This window comes from Salvelinus namaycush, chromosome 28, assembly GCF_016432855.1.
Source record: "Salvelinus namaycush isolate Seneca chromosome 28, SaNama_1.0, whole genome shotgun sequence".
NCBI lineage: Eukaryota > Metazoa > Chordata > Actinopteri > Salmoniformes > Salmonidae > Salvelinus > Salvelinus namaycush.
In genome coordinates, this window is record NC_052334.1 from 42,751,881 (window position 1) to 42,779,249 (window position 27,369).

Here is a 27,369-nt window from a genome sequence, read left to right on the forward strand (position 1 = left end):
CAAATAGGTTTTTCAACAACATCACCAACGAACTATCATGGTCCAAACATACCAAGACAGTGGTGAAGAGGGCACAACAAAACCTTTTCCCCCTCAGGAGACTGAAAAGATTTGGCATGGGTCCCCAGATCCTCAAAAGGTTCTACAGCTGCAGCAGAGAGCAACCTGACTGGTTGCATCACCGCCTGGTATGGCAACTGCTCGGCATCTGACCGTAAGGCTCTACAGAGGGTAGTGAGAACGGCCCAGTACATCACTGGGGCCAAGCTTCCTGCCATCCAGGACCTATAGAATAGCAGTGTCAGAGGAAAGCCCATACAATTGTCAGAGACACCAGTCACCCAAGTTATAGACTGTTTTCTCTGCCACCGCACTGCAAGCAGTACCAGAGCGCCAAGTCTAGGACCAAAAGGCTCCTCAACAGCTTCTACCCCAATCCATAAGACTGCTAAACAATTCATAAAAATCGGCACTAGACAATTTACATTGCCCCCCCTCCCCCCTTTTGTACACTGCTGCTACTCGCTGTTTGTTTGTTATCTATGCATAGTCACTTCGCCCCCACCTACATGTACAGATGACCTCAACTAGCCTGTATCCCCGCACACTAACTCGGTACCGGTGCCCCCTGTATATAGCCTCTTTATTGTTATTCTTATTGTGTTACTTTTTATTATAGTCTACTTGGTAAATATTTTCTTCTTCTTGAACTGCACTGTTGGTTAAGGGCTTGTAAGTAAGCATTTCACGGTAAAGTATACACTTGTTGTATTCGGCCGATTTCGATTTGATAGACCCATGTAATTCCAGTTGATATTGCAAGGGTTGTTCTGTTTGTGCAATGCTGTCTGTGCGTCGGTATATTGCATAAAAAAGTGGATGCTCGTGATTGTATTTTCCTTTCTTTTAAGACCAAATAGGCATAATGAAATAATACAATGTTGTGCAGTGGATTTACTGGCAAAAAAATATTTAAAATATTGGTTGAGTTTGCCCCATCCAGATTTACATGCTAAAATTGCCATTGTTAATGACATTCGGAGATCGTCAAGCCAAGCCTTCGATACTGGGTAAGCCTACAAGGTAGGGAGGGAAGTACAGTTGAGGTCGTAAGTTTACATACACCTTATCCAAATACATTTAAAAACTCGGTTTTCACAATTCCTGACATTTAATCCTAGTAAAAATTCCCAGTCTTTGGTCAGGTAAGATCACAACTTTATTTAATGAATGTGAAATGTCAGAATGAAAGTAGAGAGAATTATTTGTTTCATTTGAATTTCCCATGATGTCAAGCAAAGAGGCATGGAGTTTGAAGGTAGGCCTTGAAATACATCCACAGGTACACCTTCAATTGACTCTGATGATGTCAATTAGCCTATCAGAAGCTTCTAAAGCCATGACATAATTTTCTGGAATTTTCCAAGCTGTTTAAAGGCACAGTTAACTTAGTGTATGTAAGCTTCTGACCCACTGGAATTGTGATACAGTGAATTATAAGTGAAATAATCTGTCTGTAAACAATTGCTGGAAAGTAATTACTTGTGTCATGCACAAAGTAGATGTCCTAACCAACTTGCCAAAACTATAGTTTGTTAACATAAAATTTGTGGAGTGGTTGAAAAACTAGTTTTAATGACTCCAACCACAGTGTATGTAAACTTTTGACTTCAACTGTATATCTCCCTCACTAACTTTAAGCATCAGCTGTCAGAGCAGCTTACCGATCGCTACAACTGTACACAGCCCATCTATAAATAGCCCATCCAACCAACGACATACCTCATTCCCATATTAGTTTTTTTCTGCTCTTTTGCACACCAGTATTCTACTTGCACATCCTCATCTGCACATCTATCACTCCAGTGTTCATTGCTAATTTGTAATTACTTTGCCACTATGGCCTATTTATTGCCTTACCTCCTTACTTCATTTGCACACACTGTCTACAGATTTTTCTATTGTGTTATTGACTGTATGTTTGTTTATCCCATGTGTAACTCCGTGTTGTTGTTTTTGTCGCACTGCTTTGCTTTATCTTGACCAGGTCGCAGTTGTAAAAGAAAACTTGTTCTCAACTGGCCTACCTGGTTAAATAAAGGTGAAATATATATTTTTTAATGAATGGCCCTTTTACAGCACCTTGAAAATGACTGAATGAAGCGAAAACAAAACTGTGTGTGGCACCGAAGTTGTTCCGAATGACAGACAGACCTGCCCAAAGCCTACACTTGTCACTTAATAGCACCCAACTAGTTCTGGCTTTCGTGTATCTAAAGGATTGATACTGCAGAGCAGTGTTCCAATAACACTTAAAGTAAAGTGATACCAAACATTTTCTCCTGTGGAGAGTTTATAACACTAGTACAGAAAACACAATCATAGCTATATTTACGTATATGATATACAGTGGGGTCTGAAATTATAGACAACCTCGATAAAGATAAGCAATAATGACTGTATAAAATAAATACTTCAAATACTGAGCTACAGTGCATTTGGAAACTATTCAGACCCCTTGACTTTTTCAAAATGTTGTCATGTTTCAGCCTTATTCTAAAATGGATTAAATCGTTTTTTCCCCTCATCAATCTACACATAATACTCCATAATGACATCACATTTTGCAAATGTATAAAAAAGAATACTTACTGAAATATGACATTTACATAAGTACTCAGACCCTTTACTCAGTACTTTATTTATGCACCTTTGGCATCGATTACAGCCTTGAGTCTTTTTGGGTATGACGCTACAAGCTCGGCACACCTGTATTTGGTGAGTTTCTCCCATTTTTCTCTGCAGATCCTCGCAAACTCTGTCAGGTTGGATTGGGAGCGTCGCTGCACAGCTATTTTCAGGTCTCTCCAGAGATGTTCGATCATGTTCAAGTCCAGGCTCTGGCTGGGCCACTCAAGGACATTCAGAGACTTGTCCCGAAGCCACTCCTGTGTTGTTTTGGCTGTGTGCTTAGGGTCGTTATCCTGTTGGAAGGTGAACCTTCGCCCCAGTCTGAGGTCCTCTGTGCTCTCGAACAGGTTTTCATCAAGGATCTCTCTGTACTTTCCTCCGTTCATCTTTCCCTCGATCCTGACTAGTCTCCCAGTCCCTGCCACAAAAAAAATGGTGCCAGGTTTCCTCTAGACATGAAACTGAGCATTCAGGCCAAAGAGTTCAATCTTGGTTTCATCAGACAAGAGACTCTTGTTCTTCATGGTCTGAGAGTCCTTTAGGTGTCTTTTGGCAAACTCCAAGCGGACTGTCACGCGCCTTTTACTAAGGAGTGGCTTCCGTCTGGCCACTCTACCATAAAGGCCTCATTTGTGGAGCGCTGCAGAGATGGTTGTCCTTCTGGAAGGTTCTCCCATCTCCACACAAGAACTGTATCAGAGTGACCATCGGGTTCTTGGTTACCTTCCTTGCCAAGGCCCTTCTCCCCCGATTGCTCAGTTTGGCTGGGGGGACAGCTCTAGGAAGTCTTGGTGGTTCCAAACTTCTTCCATTTAAGAATGATTGAGGCCAGTGTGTTCCTGGGAACCTTCAATGCTGGACACATTTTTTGGTACTCTGTGCCTTGACACAATCCTGTCTCGGAGCTCTACGGCAATTCCTTCAACCTCATGGCCTGGTTTTTGCTCTGACATGCACTGTCAACTGTGGGATTTATATAGACAGGTGTGTGTGTTTCCAAATCAAGTCCAATCAATTGAATTTACCACAGGTGTAGTCCAAGTTTTAGAAACATCTCAAGGAAGTTCAATGGAAACAGGAGGCACCTGAGCTAAAAAAAACTACTTTCCCGAATGCACATTGTAGGGTCAAAAAAAATCTGAAATTATATTTTATACTAATAGAATTGCTCAGTGAAATAGATTTTTTTTAAACAAGTAATACTTATTTTCCTCAAAAAGGTAGGAGTCAAAATGGTTGACACCCCGAACGATTCTTATAAAATAAAGTAGTCACAAGTTTAGTACTTGGTCCCATATTCCTAGCACGGATTGACTACATCAAGCTTGTGACTACTTTGTTGGATTCATTTGTTTTGGTCCTTTGTTGGATTCATTTGCGGTTCATTTTGGTTGCGTTTCAGATTATCTTGTGCCCAATAGAAATTTATGGTAAATAAGGTACTGTTATTTTGGAGTCACTTTTATTATAAATAAGAATATAATGTTTCTAAACACTCTTACATGAATGTGGATTTTACCATGATTACAGATAATCCTGAGTGAATCATAAATAATGATGAGTGAGAAAGTTAGGGTCAAAGATCATACGCCCAAGACATACTAAACTCTATCCATTACCAATAACAGGAAGTTTGCATAAAGTTTGTTAGAATCTTATTCAAAATTATTCACAGCTCTAATGGCTTCCAAAGTTGCTTCCACCACTAAGACATCAAGGAGAAAAAAAATAAGTATTTATTAGGAAAATGTTCTAGAATTATCTTTGACTTTTAAAATTCAGAAGGTTGGGTAGATCTGTAGGATTTTTTTTTTAATGTAATCCTTTTTAAATTTAATTATAAGGCAGAAAAATGTGAAGACTGCAAGGGGTGTGTAGACTTTCAGTAGGCACTGCATATTACGTATCAATTATACATTGCATAATCCATATTGCTAATGGGGAGGTCAAGTGATGCGGCTGCCACTATTACTCAATGCTAATGGAAATGTTCAATGCAACCGCAATCCCTATGTAAAGAACATGTGTTAAGAGCATGACTTCAATATACTTTCAACAACTTGCCATAAACTTGCAAACATAAAAATCCTTTGAAAACCAGCTTGGTTCGTTTCTGACTTGGTGAACATGTTTAAATAACAAATTGTTAACCCTGATTAAGGCAGCTTGTAGGAAATGCCTTGGCATGGCAACAGAAGTACAAACAAGTGAGAAAACAAATATACAGTACTATGATGCTGAATATTTTGTATGACGATACTCCATACAGTACAGAATTTAACCCTATTTACCGCATGGGTGTAATCCCAAAATAGTCCCAAAAACAAGACCGTAGGCATTAGTGTCAAGGGTCTGATTTCAATTACATTATTTTGGCAATGATGACAAAATTAACAAAAAAAATGTCTAAGATGGGTTTTCTTCAGACAGCCAACTCTCCCAACAAATCATGGGCGTGGGAAGGCGGGCCTTAAAATGCGAGCGGGCATTGTGGTCATGAAAAATCATCACCGCGGAAACATCTATTTCGTGTCCTTTTCTGTTGTTTTACCTCGAGCTCCATACCCACTGCCCAACCATCCATCAGTTGTTTAACCTCAAGCTCCATATCCACTTCCATCTTCTCACTCGTTCTTCAACGTCCTCCTCCTCAACCCCTGCACTATCGCCCTCGTTTGTCTCCACCATGAAACATTTTAGAACGCCATTTACCCATTGTGTTTCTGGAGTGATATGTGGCTGTGTACAAGCTAGCAAGCGTGAAATTAAGTAGCTAGCCAGAATGAGGTTTGTTTTGAGAAAAGTCAGCTAACATAGCTACTATCTAGTTCAATTTCTCTCAGGATTATGACGGCAGCAAATTGTCTACAAAATTATCATATTATTGACCTAAAAGGTTAGCTGTGTTAGCCCAGTCTTTAGCTTATCCAGGGTCAATGATACACAGACAGTACATGGTTGCTCTATCTATGGGAACAAGAGCAACCTTTTTGAAAGCAACATTGCTAAAATGAATTAAGTAAATTATAATGATCATATTATGTTACCTGTAATGGCTAATTGTCATCTCCTTATTTTCATTTTGTACCTAAATTACAATGGTTGGATATGCTGTGAGAATTCTTTCTCCCCGTGCTGCTGACAACTATTTTGGTCCGCTCATACAGGAGTAATAAAGGCCCAGTGCACTACTTTTGTGAACATTTGTTATACTTATTACACATTTTTTATAATATTTTTGTTAAATTGTGATTGCGGCACCCTCAGCACTCCTACTTACACACGACTCTCGCATAGAACACATAACAAGCCGACTAGGTAAATAGGTAAACTATTGTACTATGGGGGTGTCTGATTTAGTTTTAATAACAACATTACATGGCAAGAATAGTAGCACTGGAAAGTTACATCCTGAGTGAAAAAGTAGAGGCTTTGAATTATTTTGCCAGCAGCTACAGTAGACTACACACCGCTGTCTGAGTTGAGCACTGTGATGGAGCGCATTACAGACTATTTAATTCCCTTCATCTGAACATCAGTGTCAGCAATAATCATGCATGTCATTTCAGTGCACACTGCGTAACAAAGAAAATAAAGTATTTGAGAATACATTTATTTGGGAATATATTTCATAGAACCCCTATCGCCCAGGAGATTTTTATTGTGGATCTAAATCCATATAACTGAAATTCGTCGCAGTGACGGAGAACTTTATCCCGTTTTCTGAATTGCCTTGTGAAAGCCTAACACTGTAAAATCGTATTTTATAGTTTAGCTAGTCATGTTGGCAACATAACAAGCTTTGAAATTATGCCCACCTGACCCAGATTGCGATTTATAATGGAAAAATTTTGGATTGCGTAAACAACAACAGTAATTGTATGATGGCGGGGATGCAGGACTGTGTTCCAAACAAAACAACTACAAGTCTGCTTACTGTAGTGCCTCAGCGGCAGAGCTAGCAGAGCTAAAAAAAAAAAAGCACCTTATAGTTGAAGACTCTTCTTTGAGTCAAAATTGAAATTACTTAGGAACTGTGCAACGCTAGTAATTATTTTTTCTTATTTTGCACCTACCTCAAATTTTGAAAGAATATTCTTATCATGTTACTGAATGTATCCAGAGTATTTTTTAGATTAGTTATCAACAAATTCAGTGAAAAGTTAAGTAAATGTAAAATGCACATAAAATCAACAGCGTCCTCACCTTTAGTATAATAAATAAATACACACAAATATCATACCCCCAAGAGGTTAGCATTTTGGGGGGGGGTCTGATATTTGTGCATCTAACTTTTTTACTCATCATTATTTACAAATTATTCAGGATCATCTGTAATCATGGTCGTATTCACATGAATGTAGAAGTGTTTATAAACACATTATATTCTTATTTACAATAAAAGTGACTCCAATGACAGAATTCATTATTTACCATTAATTTCTATTCGGCACAAAATAAATCAAAAACAACTAAAGCAAACAGCAAACGCATCCAACAAGTTTGTAGAGTCACACGCTTGATGTTAACAGTGCTAGGAATATGGGACCAAAACTAAACTTTTAACTACTTTAATACACAGAAGTGAATTTGTCACAATACTTGTGGTCCAATAAAATGGAGGAACTATGTATAACAAGTGCTTTAGTTTCTAAACAGTTCACCCAATATGGATGAAAATACCTTCAAATTAAATCTGTCAGTCTGCACTATAACGTCATAGTCATTGTATCACTTAAAATCCAAAGTGTGGGCGTACAGAGCTAAACCAAAAATGTGTAACTTTCCCAATACTATTGGAGCTCACTGTATTGTAATTATGCGATAACCACACCCATGCCCAATCTCTTTCCTTTTTGATGGCAGTTTGCACACAATAAAAATGACGTAAAGGACTTAACCTTCTGGCCCCATAGATTCGTGTATGTAGGTAAGCGTTTGCCAGTAGAATTTCAGAACACTTTATATTGCAGATAGATTGTAGCTTCCATCAATGTAATGGTCTGCATCATTTCCAACCCCCCACATATTTTTTTTTGTAAATATACACTACCGGTCAAATTTTTTAGAACACCTACTCATTCAAAGGTTTTTCTCTATTTTCTTACTATTTTCTACATTGTACATTGTAGCACATATCGAATCATGTACCAACCAAAAAAGTGTTATACAAATCAAAATATATTTTATATTTGAGATTCTTCAAAGTAGCCACCCTTTGCCTTGATGACTTTGCACACTCTCGGCATTGTTCAATTGCTTGTTCAATGAACCATAAACAATTAATGAACATGCACCTGTGGAACGGTCATTAAGACACTAACAGCTTACATACGGTAGGCAATGAAGGTCACAGGTATGAAAACTTAGGACACTAAAGAGAACTTTCTACTGACTCTGAAAAACACCAAAAGAAAGATGCCCAGGGTCCCTGCTCATCTGTGTGAACGTGCCTTAGGCATGTTGCAAGGAGGCATGAGGACTGCAGATGCGGCCAGGGCAATAAATTGCAATGTCCATACAGTGAGACGCATAAGAAAGCGCGGAGAGCTGATCGTCCTCGCAGTGGCAGACCACGTGTAACAACATCTGTACGGGATCTGTACATCCGAACATCACACCTGCGGGACAGGTACAGGAAGGCAACAACAACTGCCCGAGTTACACCAGGAACGCACAATCCCTCCATCAGTGCTCAGACTTTCCGCAATAGGCTGAGAGAGACTGGACTGAGGGATTGTAGGCCTGTTTTAAGGCAGGTCCTCGCCAGACATCACCGGCAACAATGTCGCCTATGGGCACAAACCCACCGTCGCTAGACCAGACAGGACTGGCAAAAAGTGCTCTTCACTGACGAGTTGCGGTTTTGTCTCACCAGGGGTGATGGTCGGATTCGCGTTAATCGTCAAAGGAATGAGCGTTACACCGAGGCCCTTACTCTGGAGCGGGATTGATTTGGAGGTGGAGGGTCCGTCATGTTCTGGGGCAGTGTGTCACAGCATCATCGGACTGAGCTTGTTGTCATTGCTGGCAATCTCAACGCTGTGCGTTACAGGGAAGACATCCAAATCCCTTATGTGGTACCCTTCCTGCAGGCTCATCCTGACATGACCCTCCAGCATGACAATGCCACCAGCCATACTGCTCGTTCTGTGCCTGATTTCCTGCAAGACAGGAATGTCAGTGTTCTTCCATGGCCAGCGAAGAGCCCGGATCTCAATCCCATTGAGCACGTCTGGGACCTGTTGGATTGGAGGGTAAAGGCTAGGGCCATTCCCCCCAGAAATATCCGGGAACTTGCAGGTACCTTGTTGGAAGAGTGGGGTAACATCTCACAGCAAGAACTGGCAAATGAGGAGGAGATGCACCGCAGTACTTAATGCAAAATTCAAAATATATATTTTTTAGAAATATTTAACTTTCACACATTAACAAGTCCAATACAGCATTTGAAAGATAAACATCTTGTGAATCCAGCCAACATGTCCGATTTTTAAAATGTTTTACAGCGAAAACACCACGTATATTTATGTTAGCTCACCACCAAATACAAAAAAGGACAGACATTTTTCACAGCACAGGTAGCATGCACAAAGCCAACCTAACTAACCAAGAACCAACCAAACTAACCAACAAACAACTTCATCAGATGACAGTCTTATAACATGTTATTCAATAAATCTATGTTTTGTTCGAAAAATGTGCATATTTCAGGTATAAATCATAGTTTACATTGCAGCTACAATCAGAAATTGCACCGAAAGCAGACAGAATAATTACAGACACCAACGTCAAATACCTAAATACTCATCATAAAACATTTCTGAAAAATACATAGTGTACAGCAAATGAAAGACAGGCATCTTGTGATTCCAGACAATATTTCCGATTTCTTAAGTGTTTTACAGCAAAAACACAATATAGCGTTATATTAGCTTACCACAATAGCCAGAAACACAAGCCATTCCCCAGCAGTAAAAGTTAGCGATCGTAACAAACCAGCAAAAGATATATAATTTTTGACTAACCTTGATATGCTTCATCAGATGACAGTCCTATAACATCAGGTTATACATACACTTATGTTTTGTTCGAAAATGTGCATATTTAGAGCTGAAATCAGTGGTTATACATTGTGCTAACTTAGCATCTTTTTCCCACAACGTCCGGATATTTTTCTGACACTTTTTCTGACACACATATTCTGACCAAATAGCTATTCATAAACATAACAAAAAAATACATGTTGTATAGGAAATGATAGATACACTAGTTCTTAATGCAATCGCAGTGTTAGAATTCTAAAAATAACTTCATTACGACATAAGGCTTACGTTATGGCGAGCGAGTGCCCAAAACCTGGGTGCAAAACTAATAGTACACAGTTCGACAGATATATGAAATAGCATCATAAAATGGGTCCTACTTTTGATGAGCTTCCATCAGAATGTTGTACAAGAGGTCCTTTGTCAAGAACAATCGTTGTTTGGATTTAGAACGTCCTTTTTCCCTCTTGAATTAGCAAGCGCACTAGCCAAGTGGCGCGAAGCTCTCCTTCCTGAACAAAGGCACACAACGCAACACGCCTAACGTCCCGAATACATTTCAATAATCTAATAAAACTATATTGAAAAAACATACTTTACGATGATATTGTCACATGTATCAAATAAAATCAAAGCCGGAGATAGTAGTCGCCTATAACGACAGCATTTCAGAAGGCAATTCCAGGTCCATCCTCGCGCTTTCCAGAAAACAGGAAATGGGTGACACGTCATTCCAAGAGGATTTATTCCATCTCAGACCAAGATAAACACTCCATTTCTTCTCTCACTGCCTCTTGACATCTAGGGGAAGGTGTATGACGTGCATGTATACTAATACGTATCATGCCCATTTATAGGCAGGACCTAGAACAGAGAATAGTTTTCAGACTTTCCACTTCCTGGTCAGGAAGTTTGTGCCAAATGAGTTCTGTTTTACTCACAGATATAATTCAAACGGTTTTAGAAACTAGAGAGTGTTTTCTATCCAATAGTAATAATAATATGCATATTGTACGAGCAAGAATTGAGTACGAGGCCGTTTGAAATGGGCACCTTTTATCAGAGCTACTCAATACTGCCCCTGCAGCCAGAAGAAGTTAAGCACAATATTTGTTGCATTATTTGTTCTGTGTTTTCTGGTGGATTAAACTGAAATTGCAACCAACTTTCTATGGCTTGTTTTTAAAATGGCGATATTTTGGAGATGATCATTTTCAAATAACCGAAAGTGAGAGGTTATAAACTGAATAAAGGGACAAAGACCTTTCTTGAACATGGGGTGAGACATTCTTATTAATTTGCTAGAGAACCAGTTCGGAATTATGTATAACTTTTGTATGACTGACGCCTTCATTGAGAAGTCTACTGCTTTAATATTTAAGAATTTCAGCTCTCCAAATTCATATTCTAAAAATAGGCCCCTTTAAATTTTGTCTGCCTTGCCATTCCAAATAAAATGCAATGTTTTTTGCTCATATAATTAATAAAACAGGTGTAGGCAAGACCATCAGCAAATAGGTAAACAGGGATATGACTAAAGAGTTAATCAGGGTGATTTTTTTCCATAGGCAGACAGGTATTTTCCTTTCCAAGGTAGCAAGATCTTATCTATCTTTGCTACCTTTCTATGAAGATAATTTCTCTCTTTCGGGATATGTATACTGAGTATGTCCACATCACCATAAGACCATTTTATTGGTAAACTACACGGTAATGTAAAAGTTATATTTTTTTGTGATCCAATACATAATATAGTACACTTATCATAATTTGGTTGTAATCCAGAGAGGTTAGAAAAAGTAGATCATCTATGAAGGATCCAAATTATGGATTTAAAAGACAACATCAGCCTATAATGACATTTGTTTAATGCCCTGGATATCTAACCCTTTGATATTATTGTTGGATCTGTTGGATTTAAACAACTAACATTTCGATGGCAATAATAAATAGATATGCCGATAGTGGACAACCTTGTTTTACTCCGACACTTTGAGAAGTAGCCATTATTTACTATACATAACTTTAACCCACTTTATAAGAGATTCTCAACATTTTTAATATTCCAGGCATTTATATATAAATTCCAGTAGTACTTTATCAAAAGCCTTTTCAAAGTGAGCGATGAATACCAGGCCTTGTTTTCCAGATTTTCATTAGTGTTCTATTGTTTCCAGTACTTATATTATCTCCAAAATATCGTCCATGTAAAAAACCTGTCTGATTAGGATGAATAATATCCAACAACACCTTTTTAATTCTATGTGCTACGCATTTTGCATCACAACACAGAAGTGTATGAGGTCTCCATTTTTTTTAATGGACTGGAACTTTATATTTACCACTTGGACCATGTTTCAGTAAAAATGAAATCAGACCTTCTTGTTGAGTGTCTGGTAATCTACCATTCATATAGGAGTGGTTAAAACATGCTAATAACGGTCCTCTAAGTATATCGAAAAAAGGTTGGGTACAGTGCCTTGCAAAAGTATTCACCCCCTTGGCGGTTTTCCTATTTTGTTGCATTACAACCTGTAATTTAAATAGATTTTTATTTGAATTTCATGTAATGGCCATACACAAAATAGTCCAAATTGTGAAGTGAAAAGAAAAAAATACTTGTTTCAAAAATTCTAGAAAATAAAAAAACAGATGCATACGTATTCACCCCCTTTGCTATGAAGCCCCAAATAAGATCTGGTGCAACCAATTACCTTCAGAAGACACATAATTAGTTAAATAAAGTGCACCTGTGTGCAATCTAAGTGTCACATGATCTCAGTATATATACACCTGTTCTGAAAGGCCCCAGAGTCTGCAACACCACTAAGCAAGTGGTACCACCAAGCAAGCGGCAAGGAGCTCTCCAAACAGGTCAGAGACAAAGTTGTGGAGAAGTACAGATCAGGGTTGGGTTATAAAAAAACAACTGAAACTTTGAACATCCCACGGAGCAACATTAAATCCATTATTAAGAAATGGAAAGAATATGGCACAACAACAAACCTGCCAAGAGAGGGCCGCCCACCAAAAATCACAGAGCAGGCAAGGAGGGCATTAATCAGAGGCAACAAAAAGACCAACGATAACCCTGAAGGAGCTGCAAAGCTCCACAGCTGAGATTGGAGTATCTGTCCATAGGAGCACTTTAACCTTTTGTCAATAGGGGGGCGCTATTTTCACTTTGTAAAAAATCGTGCCCAAATTAAACTGCCTTGTACTCTATTCTTGCTCGTACAATATGCATATTATTATTACTATTGGATAGAAAACACTCAAGTTTCTAAAACCGTTTGAATTATATCTGTGAGTAAAACAGAACTCATTTTGCAGCAAACTTCCTGACAGGAAGTGAAAAATCTGAAATCGAGGCTCTGTTCCAGGGCCTTCCTATTCATTTGCTTGAAATCTATGGATATACATGCACTTCATACGCCTTCCACTAGATGTCAACAGGCAGTGGGAGGTGGAATGGGGTGTCTAGCTTGATCTGAGGTCGAACAAGAGCTCTTGGAATGACGTGACCCCAATTTCCTTTGTCTAGCAAGGCGCGGGAAGGACATCGACATTGGCTTCTGAAAAGCGTTCGGTATAGACGTCTAATAACTCCGGCTTTGATTTTATTTGATACATGTGATAATATCATCGTAAAGTATGTTTTTTCAATATAGTTTTATCAGATTATTGAACGTTTATCGGGAGTTTTGGCGTTTTCCGTTCTCTGCGTTTGGTTAAGATGGAATTCTTCGCGCCACTTGGCTAGCTAAGGTTGCTAATTCGACAGGCGAAGAGGACATTCTAAAACCAAACAACGATTTATTCTGGACAAAGGACTCCTTGTACAAGATTCTGATGGAAGCTCAGCAAAAGTAGGAACCATTTATGATGTTATTTCGTATTTCTGTGGAAAATGTTTAGTTCTATTTTCCGCCCTCATTGCAGGCGCTGTCTCCCTATAACGTAAGCTGTATGTCGTACTAAAGTTATTTAAAAAAAATCTAACACGGCGATTGCAGTAAGAACTAGTGTATCTTTCATTTGCTGTACAACATGTATTTTTTAGTAAAGTTTATGATGAGTTCTTTGATTAGATTAGGTGACTGTCCAAAATATCTCCGGATAATTTTGTGCAGTTTGGCTACGTATTCACATTGTAAAACCACGATTTGTACCGCTAAATATGCACATTTTCGAACAAAACATATATGTATTGTGTAACATGATGTTATAGGACTGTCATCTGATGAAGTTTGTCAAGGTTAGTGAATAATTTTATATCTTTTGCTGTTTTTTTGCGATTGCTACCTTTGCGGTGAATGAATGCGGTTGTGTGGTTGGCTATTGTGGTAAGCTAATATAATGCTATATTGTGTTTTCGCTGTAAAACACTTAAAGAATCTGAAATATTGGCTGGATTCACAAGATGTTTATCTTTCATTTGCTGTACACCATGTATTTTTCATAAATGTTTTATGATGAGTATTTAGGTATTTCACGTTGCTCTCTGTAATTATTCCGGCTGCTTTGGTGATATTTTTTTGGGTAGCTGCAATGTAAAACTATGATTTATACCTCAAATATGCACATTTTCGAACAAAACATAGATTTATTGTATAACATGTTATAAGACTGTCATCTGATGAAGTTGTTTCTTGGTTAGTGACTAATTATATCTCTATTTGGTCGGTTTTGTGATAGCTACCTATGCGGTAAAGAAATGGTGAAAATATGCGGTTGAGTCTTTTGCTATTGTGGTTAGCTAATAGAAATACATAGTGTTTTCGCTGTAAAACCTGTTAAAAATCGGAAATGATGGCTGGATTCACAAGATGTGTATCTTTCATTTGGTGTCTTGGACTTGTGATTTCATGATATTTATATGCTAGTATTTACTTGTGGCGCTATGCTAGGCTATGCTAGTCAGCTTTTTTACTGATGAGGATGCTCCCGGATCCGGGATGGTGACCAAGTAGAAGTTAAGCCGTACACTCCACAGAACAGGGCTTCACAGAAGAGTGTCTAGAAAATAATAAGCAAACATGTTTGGTGTTCGCCAAAACGCATGTGGGAGACTCCCCAAACATATGGAAGAAGGTACTCTGGTCAGATGAGACTAAAATTGAGCTTTTTTGCAAAGCCAACACCTCATCACCCCTAGAACACCATCCCCATAGTGAAGCATGGTGGTGGCATCATCATGCTTTGGGGATGTTTTTCATTGGCAGGGACTGGGAAACTGGTCAGAATTGAAGGAATGATGGATGGAGCTAAATACAGGGAAATTCTTGAGGGAAACCTGTTTCAGTCTTCCAGAGATTTGAGACTGGGGTGGAGGTTCACCTTCCAGCAGGACAATGACCCTAAGCATACTGCTAAAGCAACACTTGAGTGGTTTAAGGAGAAACATTTAAATGTCTTGGAATCAAAGCCCAGACCTCAATCCAATTGAGAATATGTGGTACGACAAAGATTGCTGTACACCAGCAGAACCCATCCAACTTGAAGGAGCTGGAGCAGTTTTGCCTTGAGGAATGGGCAAAAATCCCAGTGGCTAGATGTGCCAAGCTTATATAGACATACCCCAAGAGACTTGCAGCTGTAATTGCTGCAAAATGTGTGTCTACAAAGTATTTACTTCGGGGGGGGTGAATAGTTATGCACGCTAAAGTTTTCTTGTTTCTTGTTTATTTCTTGTTTGTTTCACAATAAAAAATATTTTTCATCTTCAAGTGCTAGAGGGTGTAAGGTGCAAGGGGGTGAATACTTTTTGCAAGCCACTGTATACCTCCATGCCATCCAGCCCTGGAGTTTTGCCAGACTTAAAGGCTTTAATTGCATCAAGAAGTTCCTCCTCTGAAATTTGACCTTCACATGAGTCTTTCTGTACAGCTGTTAATTTTACATTATTAAACAGAAAAAAACATCCAAACAATAAACGTTGGTTAGTGGATATGGAGGAGACTGAAATGAAAACATGCTTAAAATTCTTAACTTCCTCTTTCAAAATATTGTTTGGTGAATCATGGGTGACACCGTCATTTCATTACACTTTCCGTATTGACTGAATTGAAACATAATTGACCCCAACCCTGTTAGTATGGTAGTTAGTATGCCAGTTCTCATGGTTACCAGCGGATGTAGAAGACGTTCCTCCTCTGTAATTTGACCTTCAAAATGAGTCTTTCTGTACAGCTGTTAATTCTACGTTATTAATAGAAAGAAATATCCATATAATAAGCTTCGGTTAGTGGATATGGAGGAGAAAAACGAAAACATATGCTTAAAACACTAAACTTCCTCTTTCAAAATATTGTTTGGTGAATAATGGGTGACTCCGTCATTTCAGCGTCATTTCAGAACACTTTCCGGATTGATTGAATTGAAATAGAATTGACCGCAACCCTGTTAGTATGGTAGTTAGTATGCCAGTACACATGGTTACCAGTGGATGTAGCGTGATGTGTGTAGTGGGTTTGGGGTATAGACAGTGATCTGACCTGGGGCAAAGTTGGTCTTGCCGTAGAAGCGGACCACCCCTGTTCTCTGGCCCACCACCAACACCCTCTCCCCTAGGCGCACCTCGGGCCCGTCACACACGGAGCTACTGGCCGAGGGAGTCCGGCTCCGGGGTACTGGAACATGGGAGGGGGAGAGAGAATATTAATGTTTTTACCAACACCGTAAGCAGCTGTAACATCAGGGAAGCCATTAATATAATCACCATCATGTTCACTAATGCCACCATCATAATAATGACTTATTATTCAAGTACCTTCCTGGACATAATAATATTAGTCATTTCAGCTCTCAACATTACCATGGCCTCAAGAGCTCACTAATCAATGTGACTCAATTGCCAATGTAACTAACTAATAATCAGATCAGAGAGCGAAATAAAGGCTCCTCTACAACTTTAAACTGGTTCCACCATATAAGGTACTCAAAGCAACGTAGGTGGATTTCATTGGTTTGAAATTATGACACGAGAGTGCAGTACCAATGAGGCTGGGGCTGGGATTAGACCGGGTCGGAGGGGGCATGGATTTAGAGCTGGGCTGAAGCCGTTCCCGCCGCTGCCTTGCGGGAGGCCGTTGTCGTGGAAACGGCCGAGGTTGCACGGTCAGGCCATGTCTGGAGTCCAGGGAGGATGAAGAGGAGGAGAGGGAACGAGAGAGAGCACCTGGTGGAGGAAAATAAGGAGTGGACAGTTAGCGAAGAGGTAAAATAAAATAATTCACCATAAGCAAAATAATAAATGGGAAAAACAAGATATGCTATCAGAAGACAGGGTTTAGATGAATGTGGCAAGGGCTTGAGGAAAACTACCAGAAATCAGTCACTGCACACCACTTTGATCGAGCAGTGCATCAAGCTTCCAACTGAAGCTTGCAAGACACGTACAGAGGAAGTGCTCTTTCTCTACACAGCAAGGTGTGTGCCTACAATCTTAATACCAAACCACCCATTTCTATCATGTCTGGCATGAGAGCTATATCATTCTCTGGGGCCCATGAGGCACTCTGAATTGCGCACTATTTGGATGGATCGACATTGTTTCAATTTTATCGTTGTCCCTAAACCGGTACGGTTGTGGCTCAATATGCGATAATGTGACTAGAATGACATTGTAAACAACAGCCAACTTTCCGGAACATAGACATGTCTTATATGGGCAGAAATCTTAAATTGATATTAATCTAACTGCACTGTCCAATTTACAGTATCTATTACAGCGGGAAAAAATACCATACTATTGTTTGAGGATAGTGCACAACAATAAAACATTTTATCAAAGCAACTGGTTTGATACATTCACCTCTGAAGGTAAATAATGTACTTACATTCAGTAATCTTGCTCTGATTTGTCATCCTTAGGGTCCCAGAGATAAAATTAAATGTAGTTTTCAAAAAGAAAGGAGGACCAAGGCACTCTTCATATAATTAATTGAAATGCCTTCATTTGTATGGCATGTTCAACGGAAAAAAAGGTTTTAAAACTTCTTATGGAGCAAATCCCGTTAGCGGGATCGTTTTGACAACATCCGGTGAAATGGCAGAGCGCCAAATTCAAATTAAATTATTAGAAATATTTAACTTTCATACAATCACAAGTGCAATACACCAAAATAAAGGTTAACTTCTTGTTAATCCAGCCACCGTGTCAGATTTCAAAAAGGCTTTACAGCGAAAGCAAACCATGCTATTATCTGAGGACAGCACCCCATCAAACAAACACATGACAATCATATTTCAACCCGCCAGGCGCGACACAAAACTCAGAAATAACGATATAATTCATGCCTTACCTTTGAAGATCTTCTTCTGTTGGCACTCCAAAATGTCCAAAATGTCCCATAAACATCACAAATGGTCCTTTTGTTCGATTAATTCCGTCGTTATATCCCCAAAATGTCCATTCATTTGGAGCGTTTTGATTCAGAAAAACACTGGTCTGTAACAGTTTGGGTCTAGAGTGTCTCCCCCTTAGAGGGGGATGACCATGGCAGCTTTCCAATGTTTGGTGATCTTAGACGATACGAAAAAGAGGTTGAACAGGCTAGTAATAGGGGTTGCAACAATTGCGGTGGGTCATTTTAGAAAGAGAGGGTCCAGATTGTCTAGCCCAGCTGATTTGTAGGGGTCCAGATTTTGCAGCTCTTTCAGAACATCAGCTATCTTGATTTGGGTGAAGGAGAAATGGGCAAGTTGCTGTGGGGGGTGCAGAGCTGTTGACCGGGGTAGGGTAGCCAGGTGGAAAGCATGGCCAGCCATATAAAAATGCTTTTTGAAATTCTCGATTATCGTAGATCGGTGGTGACAGTGTTTCCTAGCCTCAGTGCAGTGGGCAGCTGGGAGGAAATGCTTTTATTCTCCATGGACTTTATAGTGGCCCAGAACTTTTGGGCATTTGTGCTACAGGAGGCAAATATCTGTTTGAAAATGCTAGCCTTTGCTTTCCTAACTGCCTGTGTATATTGGCTCCTAACTTCCCTGAAAGGTTGCATATCGCGGGGAATATTCAATGCTAATGCAGTACACCACATGATATTTTTGTGCTGATCAAGGGCAGTGAAGTCTGGAGTGAACCAAGGGCTATATCTGTCTTAGTTCTGAATTTTTTTGAATTGGGCATGCTTATTTAAGATGGTGAGGAATGCCCTTTTAAAGAATAACCAGGCATCCTCTACTGACGGAATGAGGTCAATATCCTTCCAAGATACCTGGGCCAGGTCGATTAGGAAGACCTGTTCGCTGAAGTGTTTTAGGGAGCATTTGACAGTGATGAGGAGTGACCGCTGACCCATTACGGATTTAGGCAATGATCGCTGAGAACCTGGTTGAAGACAGCAGAGGTGTATTTAGAGGGCAGGTTGGTCAGGATGATCTCTATGAAGGTGCCCGTGTTTACGGATTTAGGGTTGTACCTGGTAGGTTCCTTGATAATTTGTGTGAGATTGAGGGCATCTAACTTAGATTGTAGGAGGGCTGGGGTGTTAAGCATATCCCAGTTTAGGTCACCTAACAGTAAAAACCCTGAAGATAAAATGGGGGGCAATTAATTCACATATGGTGTCCAGGGCACAGCAGGCAGTTGAGGGGGGTATATAACAAGCGGCAACAGTGAGAGACTTATTTCTGGAAAGGTGGACTCGAACTGTTTGGGCACAGACCTGGATAGCATGATCGAACTCTGCAGGCTATCTCTGCAGTAGATTGCAACTCCGCCCCCTTTGGCAGTTCTATCTTGGCGGAAAATGTTGTTGAGGATGGACATTTCAGAATTTTCGGTGGCCTTCCTAAGTCAGGATTCAGACACGGCTAGAACATCAGGGTTGGCGGAGTGTGCTAAAGCAGTGAATAAAGAAGGCTTCTGTTAACATGCATGAAACCAAGGCTTTTACGGTTACAGAAGTCAACAAATGAGAGCGCCTGGGGAATGGGTGTGGTACTGGGGGCTACAGGGCCTGGGTTAACCTCTACATTACCAGAGGAACAGAGGAGGAGTAGGATAAGGGTACGGCTAGGCTATAAGGACTGGTCGTCTAGTGCGTTGGGAACAGAGAATAAAAGGAGCAGATTTCTGGGTGTGGTAGAATAGATTCAGGGTATAATGTACAGATAAGGGTATGGTTGGATGTTAGTACAGTGGCGGTAAACCTAGGCATTGCGTGACGATGATAGGTTTCATCTCTGGAGGCACCAGTTAAGCCAGGTGAGGTCTCTGCATTTGTGTGGGGTGGGACAAAAAAGCTTTCTAAGGCATGTTGAGCGGGACTGAGGGTTCTACAGTGAAATAAAACAATAGCAATTAGCCATTAGATAGAATGGACCATTATCAAATGGGGCAATACAAAAAAGACGTGTCATCCGTAGGTACTGGAATAGCGAATGGAGGTGGAAAAAGTAATTTTTTAAAAACTCATGTTGAGTAGGCTTATCTGGTTATTTCGCTGCTTGACCAGTGATATTCCGCCAAAACTCTGTGTTCCAACCCTGTTCCTGCAGCTATCCAGTGCTTCATTTGGGAAACCAAGTGAAATCTGTTCGGGAACATCGATACTAAAAAAAAATCGCAACAAAACATATTTAATTAAACTGTTGACAAGACCCTCTCTCTGCGCGCTGGAGAAAGGCATGAAGGAGAGGATGGAAACTCAGTGGTGAGATATTCTGTAGCTATAGGTAATGTGTCAGCCTATTCATTCTGAAACAAAGCCCTATTAGTAGGCTATTCAAAATCAAATGCAAAATAATTAAGTCAGAATTTGTTTAATTTAGGCTAAACAATTATCTACCAAAGATATCTTAAATGAGTCTTTAAAAAGAAAAAATTGTGCCATGTGTAATATGCAGTAGACTATGTATTGTATAATGGCACATTCATTATTTTAATTCAGGTTTTTTTCCTGGCTTGGGCTCATATGTAGGCCTTTGCTTATGCTCTAATATGGGTGTTATGAATTAATCATCATCTTAGAAAGCGCTGTCCATTTCATTGTGTTATTTTTTATGTCATTTATTAGGATCCCCATTAGCCGGAGCCAATGGCTTCAGCTATTCTTACTAGGGTCCGACACAGACATTAGACAAAATACTTCACAATTGACATACATTTAGAAACATTAACATGTAGTGTGTGTGCATCTATCAGTTACACATACATGTCAGTACATACACACAGCAAGTAGGTCACATGGGGGAAGAAGAGATGCTTTAGTGGTCAGATGAAGCAGATGCTAAGCTACAGGTCAATACAGGACTAAGATCGAGTCGTACTACACCGGCTCTGATGCTCGTCGGATGTGGTAGGGCCTCCAAACCATTAGACTACAAAGGGAAGCACAGCCGAGAGTTGCCCAGTGACACGAGCCTACCAGACGAGCTAAACTACTTCTATTTTCGCTTTGAGGCAAATAACACTGAAAAATGCATGCGAGCACCAGCTGTACCGGAAGACTGTGTGATCACGCTCTCCGCAGCCAATGTGAGTAAGATCTTTAGACAGGTCAACATTCACAAGGCCGCAGGGCCAGACGGATTCCCAGGATGTGTACTGCGAGCATGCGCTGACCAACTGGCAAGTGTCTTCACTGACATTTTCAACCTCTTCCTGTCCGAGTCTGTAATACCAGCATGTTTTAAGCAGACCACCATAGTGCCTGTGCCCAAGAACACTAAGGTAACCTGCCTAAATTACTACCGACTTGTAGCACTCATGTCTGTAGACATGAACTGCTTTGAAAGGCTGGTCATGGCTCGCATCAACACCATCATCCCAGAAACCCTAGACCACAGGTGTCAAACTCATTCCACGGGGGGCCGAGTGTCTGCGGGTTTTCGCTCCTCCCTTGTACTTGATTGATGAATTAACATCACTAATTAGTTAGGAACTCCCCACACCTGGTTGTCTAGGGCTTTATTGAAAGGAAAAACCAAAAACCTGCAGACACTAGGCCCTCCGTGGAATGAGTTTGACACCCCTGCCCTAGACCCACTTCAATTTGCATACCGCCCCAACAGATCCACAGATGATGCCGTCTCTATTGCACTCCACACTGCCCTTTCCCACCTGGACAAAAGGAATACCTATGTGAGAATGCTATTCATTGACTACAGCTCAGCGTTCAACACCATAGTGTCCTCAAAGCTCATCAATAAGCTAAGGACCCTGGGACTAAACACCTCCCTCTGCAACTGGATCCAGGACTTCCTGACGGGCCACCCCCGGGTGGTAAGGGTAGGCAACAACACATATGCCACGCTGATTCTCAAAACTATGGGCCCTCAGGGGTGTGTGCTTAGTCCCCTCCTGTACTCCTTGTTCACCTACGACTGTATGGCCAAGCACGACTCCAACACCATCATTAAGTTTGCTAATGACACAAAAGTGGTACGCCTGATCACAGACAACGATGAGACAGCCTACAGTGGCTTGTGAAAGTATTCACCCCCTTGGCATTTTTCCTATTTTGTTGCCTTACAACCTGGAATTAAAATAGATTTTTGGGTGGTTTGTATCATTTGATTTACACAACATGCCTACCACTTTGAAGATGCAAAATATTTTTTATTGTGAAATAAACAAGAAATAAGAAAAAAAACTGAAAACTTGAGCGTGCATAACTATTCACCCCCCCGAAGTCAATACTTTGTAGAGCCACCTTTTGCAGCAATTATAGCTGCAAGTCTCTTGGGGTATGTCTATATAAGCTTGGCACACCTAGCCACTGGGATTTATGCCCATTCTTCAAGGATAAAGTGCTCCAGCTCCTTCAAGTTGGATGGGTTTCGCTGGTGAACAGCAATCTATAAGTCATACACAGATTTTAAATTGGATTGAGGTCTGGGCTTTGACTAGGCCATTCCAATGCATTTAAATGTTTCCCCTTAAACCACTCAAGTGTTGCTTTAGCAGTATGCTTAGGGTCATTTTCCTGCTGTAAGGTGAACCTCCGTCCCAGTCTCAAATCTCTGGAAGACTGAAACAGGTTTTCCTCAAGAATTTCCCTGTATTTAGCACCATCCATCATTCCTTCAATTCTGACCAGTTTCCCAGTCCCTGCCGATGAAAACATCCCCACAGCATGATGCTGCCACCACCATGCTTCACTGTGGGGATGTTGTTTTCAGGGTGATGAGGTGTTGGGTTTATGCCAGACATAGCATTTTCCTTGATGGCCAAAAAGCGCAATTTTAGTCTAACCTGACCAGAGTACCTTCTTCGATATGTTTAGTGAGTCTCCCACATGCCTAAACGTGTTTTCTTATTTTTTTTCATTAAGCAATAGCCTAGCTCTTTGGAGTGTACGGCTTAAAGTGGTCCTACGGACAGATACGCCAATCTCCGCTGTGGAGCTTTGTAGCTCCTTCAGGGTTATCTTTGTTGCCTCTTTGATTAATACCCTCCTTGCCTGGTCCATGAGTTTTGGTGGGCGGCCCTATCTTGGCAGGTTTGTAGTGGTGCAATATTCTTTCAATTTTTTAATATTGGATTTAATGTGCTCTGTGGGATGTTCAAAGTTTCGGATATTTTTTTATAACCCAACCCTGATCTGTACTTTTCCACAACTTTGTCCCTGACCTGTTTAGAGAGCTCCTTGGTTTTCATCGTGCCGCTTGCTTGGTGGTGCCCCTTGCTTAGTGGTGTTAAAAACTCTGGGACCTTTCGGAACTGGTGTATATATACTCAGATCATGTGACACTTAAATAAAGTCCACCTGTGTGCAATTTAACTAATTATGTGACTTCTGAAGGTAATTGGTTGCCCAGATCTTATTTAGGGGCTTCATAGCAAAGGGGGTGAATACATATGCACCACTTTTCCGTTTTGTATTTTTTTAATTTTAATTTTGAAATAAGTAATTTTTTTACATTTTTACATTACATGAAATCCATTTAAATTACAGGTTGTACTGCAACAAAATAGGAAAACCACCAAAGGGGTGAATACTTTTGCAAGGCACTGTATAGGGAGGAGGTTAGAGACCTGGCAGTGTGGCGCCAGGACAAAAACTTCTCCCTCAATGTGAGTAAGACAAAGGAGCTGATCGTGAACTATAGGAAAAGGAGGGCATCGATTGAGCTGAAGTGGAGCTGGTCAAGAGTTTCAAGTTCCTTCGTGTCCACATCACCAACTAACTATCATGGTCCAAACACAAGATAGTTGTGAAGAGGGCACGACAATACATTTTCCCCCTCAGGAGACTGAAAAGATTTGGCATGGGTCTACAGATCCTCAAAAAGTCATACAGCTGCACCACCGAGAGCATCCTGACCGGTTGCATCACCACCTGGTATGGCAATTGCTTGGCATCTGACCTTAAGGTGCTACAGAAAGTAGTGCATATGACCCAGTACATCACTGGGGCAAAGCTAATTGACATACAGGAACTACAGTTGAAGTTGGAAGATTAACATACACCTTAGCCAAATACATTTAAACTCAGTATTTTACAATTCCTGACATTTAATCCTCGTATAATAAAACCCTGTATTAGGTCAGTTAAAATAAAGTGGTGATCCTAAGAATGTGACATGTCAGAATAATAGTAGAGAGAATGATTTATTTCAGCTTTTATTTCTTTCATCATATTCCCAGTGGGTCAGAAGTTTACATACACTCCATTAGTATTTGGTAGAATTGCCTTTAAATTGTTTAACTTGGGTCAAATGTTTTGGGTAGCCTTCCACAAGCTTCCCACAATAAGTTGGGTGAATGAATTTTGGCCCATTCCACCTGACAGAGCTGGTGTAACTGAGTCAGGTTTTTAGCCCTCCTTGCTCGCACACACTTTTTCAGTTCTGCCCACATTTTCTATGGGATTGTGGTCAAGGCTTTGTGACGGCCACTCCAATACGTTGACTTTGTTGTCCTTATGCCACGACTTTGGAAGAATGCTTGGGGTCATTGTCCATTTGGAAGACCCATTTGCAACCAAGCTTTAACTTCCTGACTGATGTATTGAGATAATGTTTCAATATATCCACATAATTTCATCTAATTTGTGAAGTGCACCAGTCCCTCCTGCAGCAAAGCACCACCACCACATGATGCTGCCACCCCCGTGCTTCACGGTTTTGATGGTGTTCTTCGGGCTTGCAAGCCTCCCCCTTTTTCCTGCAAACATAACGATGGTCATTATGGCCAAACAGTTCTATTTTTGTTTCATCAGACCAGATGACATTTCTCCAAAAAGTACGATCTTTGTCCCCATGTGCAGTTGCCAACCGTAGTCTGGCTTTTTTATGGCGGTTTTGGAGCAGTGGCTTCTTCCCTGCTGAGCGGCCTTTCAGGCTATGTCGATATAGGACTCGTTTTCCTGTGGAAATAGATACTTTTGTACCTGTTTCCTCCAGCATCTTCACAAGGTCCTTTGCTGTTGTTCTGGGATTGATTTGCACTTCTCGTACCAAAGTACGTTCATCTCTAGGAGACCGAACTCGTCTCATTCCTGAGCGGTATGACAGCTGCATGGTCCCACTCTGTACTGGTACCGCCCCAATTATTGTCATGTTATTTTCTTGTTACTCTTTGTAGATATATATATTTTTTCACCTTAGTTTATTTAGTAAATATTTTCTTAACTCTTTTCTTGGGGGGTACCAGTACAGAGTCAATGTGTGGGGGTACAGGTTAGTCTAGGTAATTTCTAAAGTGACTATGCATAGATAATAAAAAGCGAGTAGCAGCAGTGTAAAAATAACATTTTCCCAATATTTTGGGCCTCTGACACCGCCTAGTATATACAGTTGAAGTCGGAAGTTTACATACACTTAGGTTTGAGTCATTAAAACACATTTTTTGAACTGCGTTGTTTGTTAAGGGCTTGTAAGTTAGCATTTCACGGTAAGGTCTACACCTGTTGTATTCGGCGCATGTGACCTTTAAAATGTGATTTTATAAAAAAAATGTAAAGCTCTGGTTAAAGATCAAGCTTTGACGTAATTTCGAGTACTCGGTTACTCATGTCCATCCCTACCAGGTTCCTGTTAAATACTTGTAGTTTACCTGCAGTTTATCCCCCTTCACTTTGGATGAAAAAGAAAGACTATCATCACATTGAAAGGCTCTGGACTTTCTTGTAATGGGTATCTAGTCAGACATTAGTCAACCACTCAGCTTCACCATTCAACCATTTAGCATCAGACACCTGAAGGCTGAACTATGAGAAGAGGACCATTGTGGTGAAATCATTTCCTTGTATTGGATAACAATGAATGGCCGCTTCCACTGTCCTTGGAGGCGGGTCCGGTTTTGATTGGGCCTCTTGCGTGGGAGTGACCTCTCATTCGCACTTTGTTGGAATCTCTCTGAGGGCCTTGGTGAACAGTGCTGCTTTTCAATATGTCTATTTTTGTACTCCCACGCTCTCTATAGTCCCCTTCAATGCAATGTCACGCTGTCTTTCATTACATTTGCATCACCAACTCTCTCTTTTGCTTATTTGTCTGTGACTTTCGCTCATTCTTTCTCCTCGTCTTGTTGGCAACCTTCCCGCTTTTCCTCCGTTTTTCTTATTTTTGTCTCCATTTCACTATCCTGTCCCCGTCAACTTTTCCTTCTCATTTTTCTTGTTTTGTTTCCTTTTCGCACTCTTGTCCCTGTCAAATTCTCATGTTCTCATTTTCTCTGTTAGATTTTGTCCCTTTATTTATGAATGTGCCTCTTTTTGTCTACGTGTGGAGAAAAGGTTCTCCATCCACCCCACCTGATAAACCAAAAAGCTGCCCAGTTCCTGAACAGGGCACAGATGACACCCCTGAGGCCAAGACAGGTACTATAGTCAAATTGGAATGGCCTGTCTTGCACTGTGTATGGGAAGTATGAATTCCTCCCAGAATGGGTTCCAAAGGCTTATCATACACTACCAGTCAAACGTTTGTACACACCCACTCATTCAACGGTTTTTCTTAATTTTTTTCTATATTGTAGAATAATAGTCAAAACTATGATATAACACATATGGAATCATATATTAACCAAAAAAGTGTTAAACAAATATATTTTAGATTATTCAAAGTAGCCACCCTTTGCCTTGATGACAGCTTTGCACATTAATTCTTGGCATTCTCTCAGCCAGCTTCACCTGGAATGCTCTTCCAACAGTCTTGAAGGAGTTCCCACATTGGCTGCTTTTCCTTCACTCTGCATTCCAACTAATCCCAAACCATCTCAATTGGGTTGAAGTCGGGTGATTGTGGAGGCCAGGTCATTTGATGCAACACTCCATGACTCTCCTTCTTGGTCAAATTGCCCTTACACAGCCTGGAGGTGTGTTTTGGGTCATTGTCCTGTTGAAAAACAAAATGATAGTCTTGAATTCTAAATAAATCACCGCCAGTGTCACCAGCAAAGCACCATCACACCACCTCCTCCATGCTTCATTGTGGGAACCACATATGCAGAGATAATCCGGTCACCTGCTCTGCGTCTCAAGCATATCTCTTCTTCTTATTGGTGTCCTTTAGTAGTGGTTTCTTTGCAGAAATTCGACCATGAAGGCCTGTCTCATTTGAACCGTTGATGTTGAGATGTGTGTGTTACTTGAACTCTGAAGCATTTATTTGGGCTGCAATTTCTGAGGCTGGTAACTCTAATGAACGTATCCTCTGCAGCAGAGGTAACTCTGGA

General features: G+C 40.5%; 1 protein-coding gene across 3 annotated transcripts in view; it reads right to left on the bottom strand.

Annotated features, from left to right (window-relative positions):
• LOC120023150 (CAP-Gly domain-containing linker protein 4-like) overlaps positions 1-27,369 on the bottom strand; it is a 94,123-nt gene that overhangs the window by 28,925 nt on the left and 37,829 nt on the right. For all 3 annotated transcript variants that reach the window (XM_038967146.1, XM_038967148.1, XM_038967147.1), the window contains exons 10-11: positions 16,735-16,917; positions 16,235-16,369 (exon numbers count right to left, since the gene is read on the bottom strand). In XM_038967146.1, coding sequence (XP_038823074.1) covers positions 16,235-16,369; positions 16,735-16,917 — 318 coding nt within the window. The remainder of the gene's footprint in view (positions 1-16,234; positions 16,370-16,734; positions 16,918-27,369) is intronic.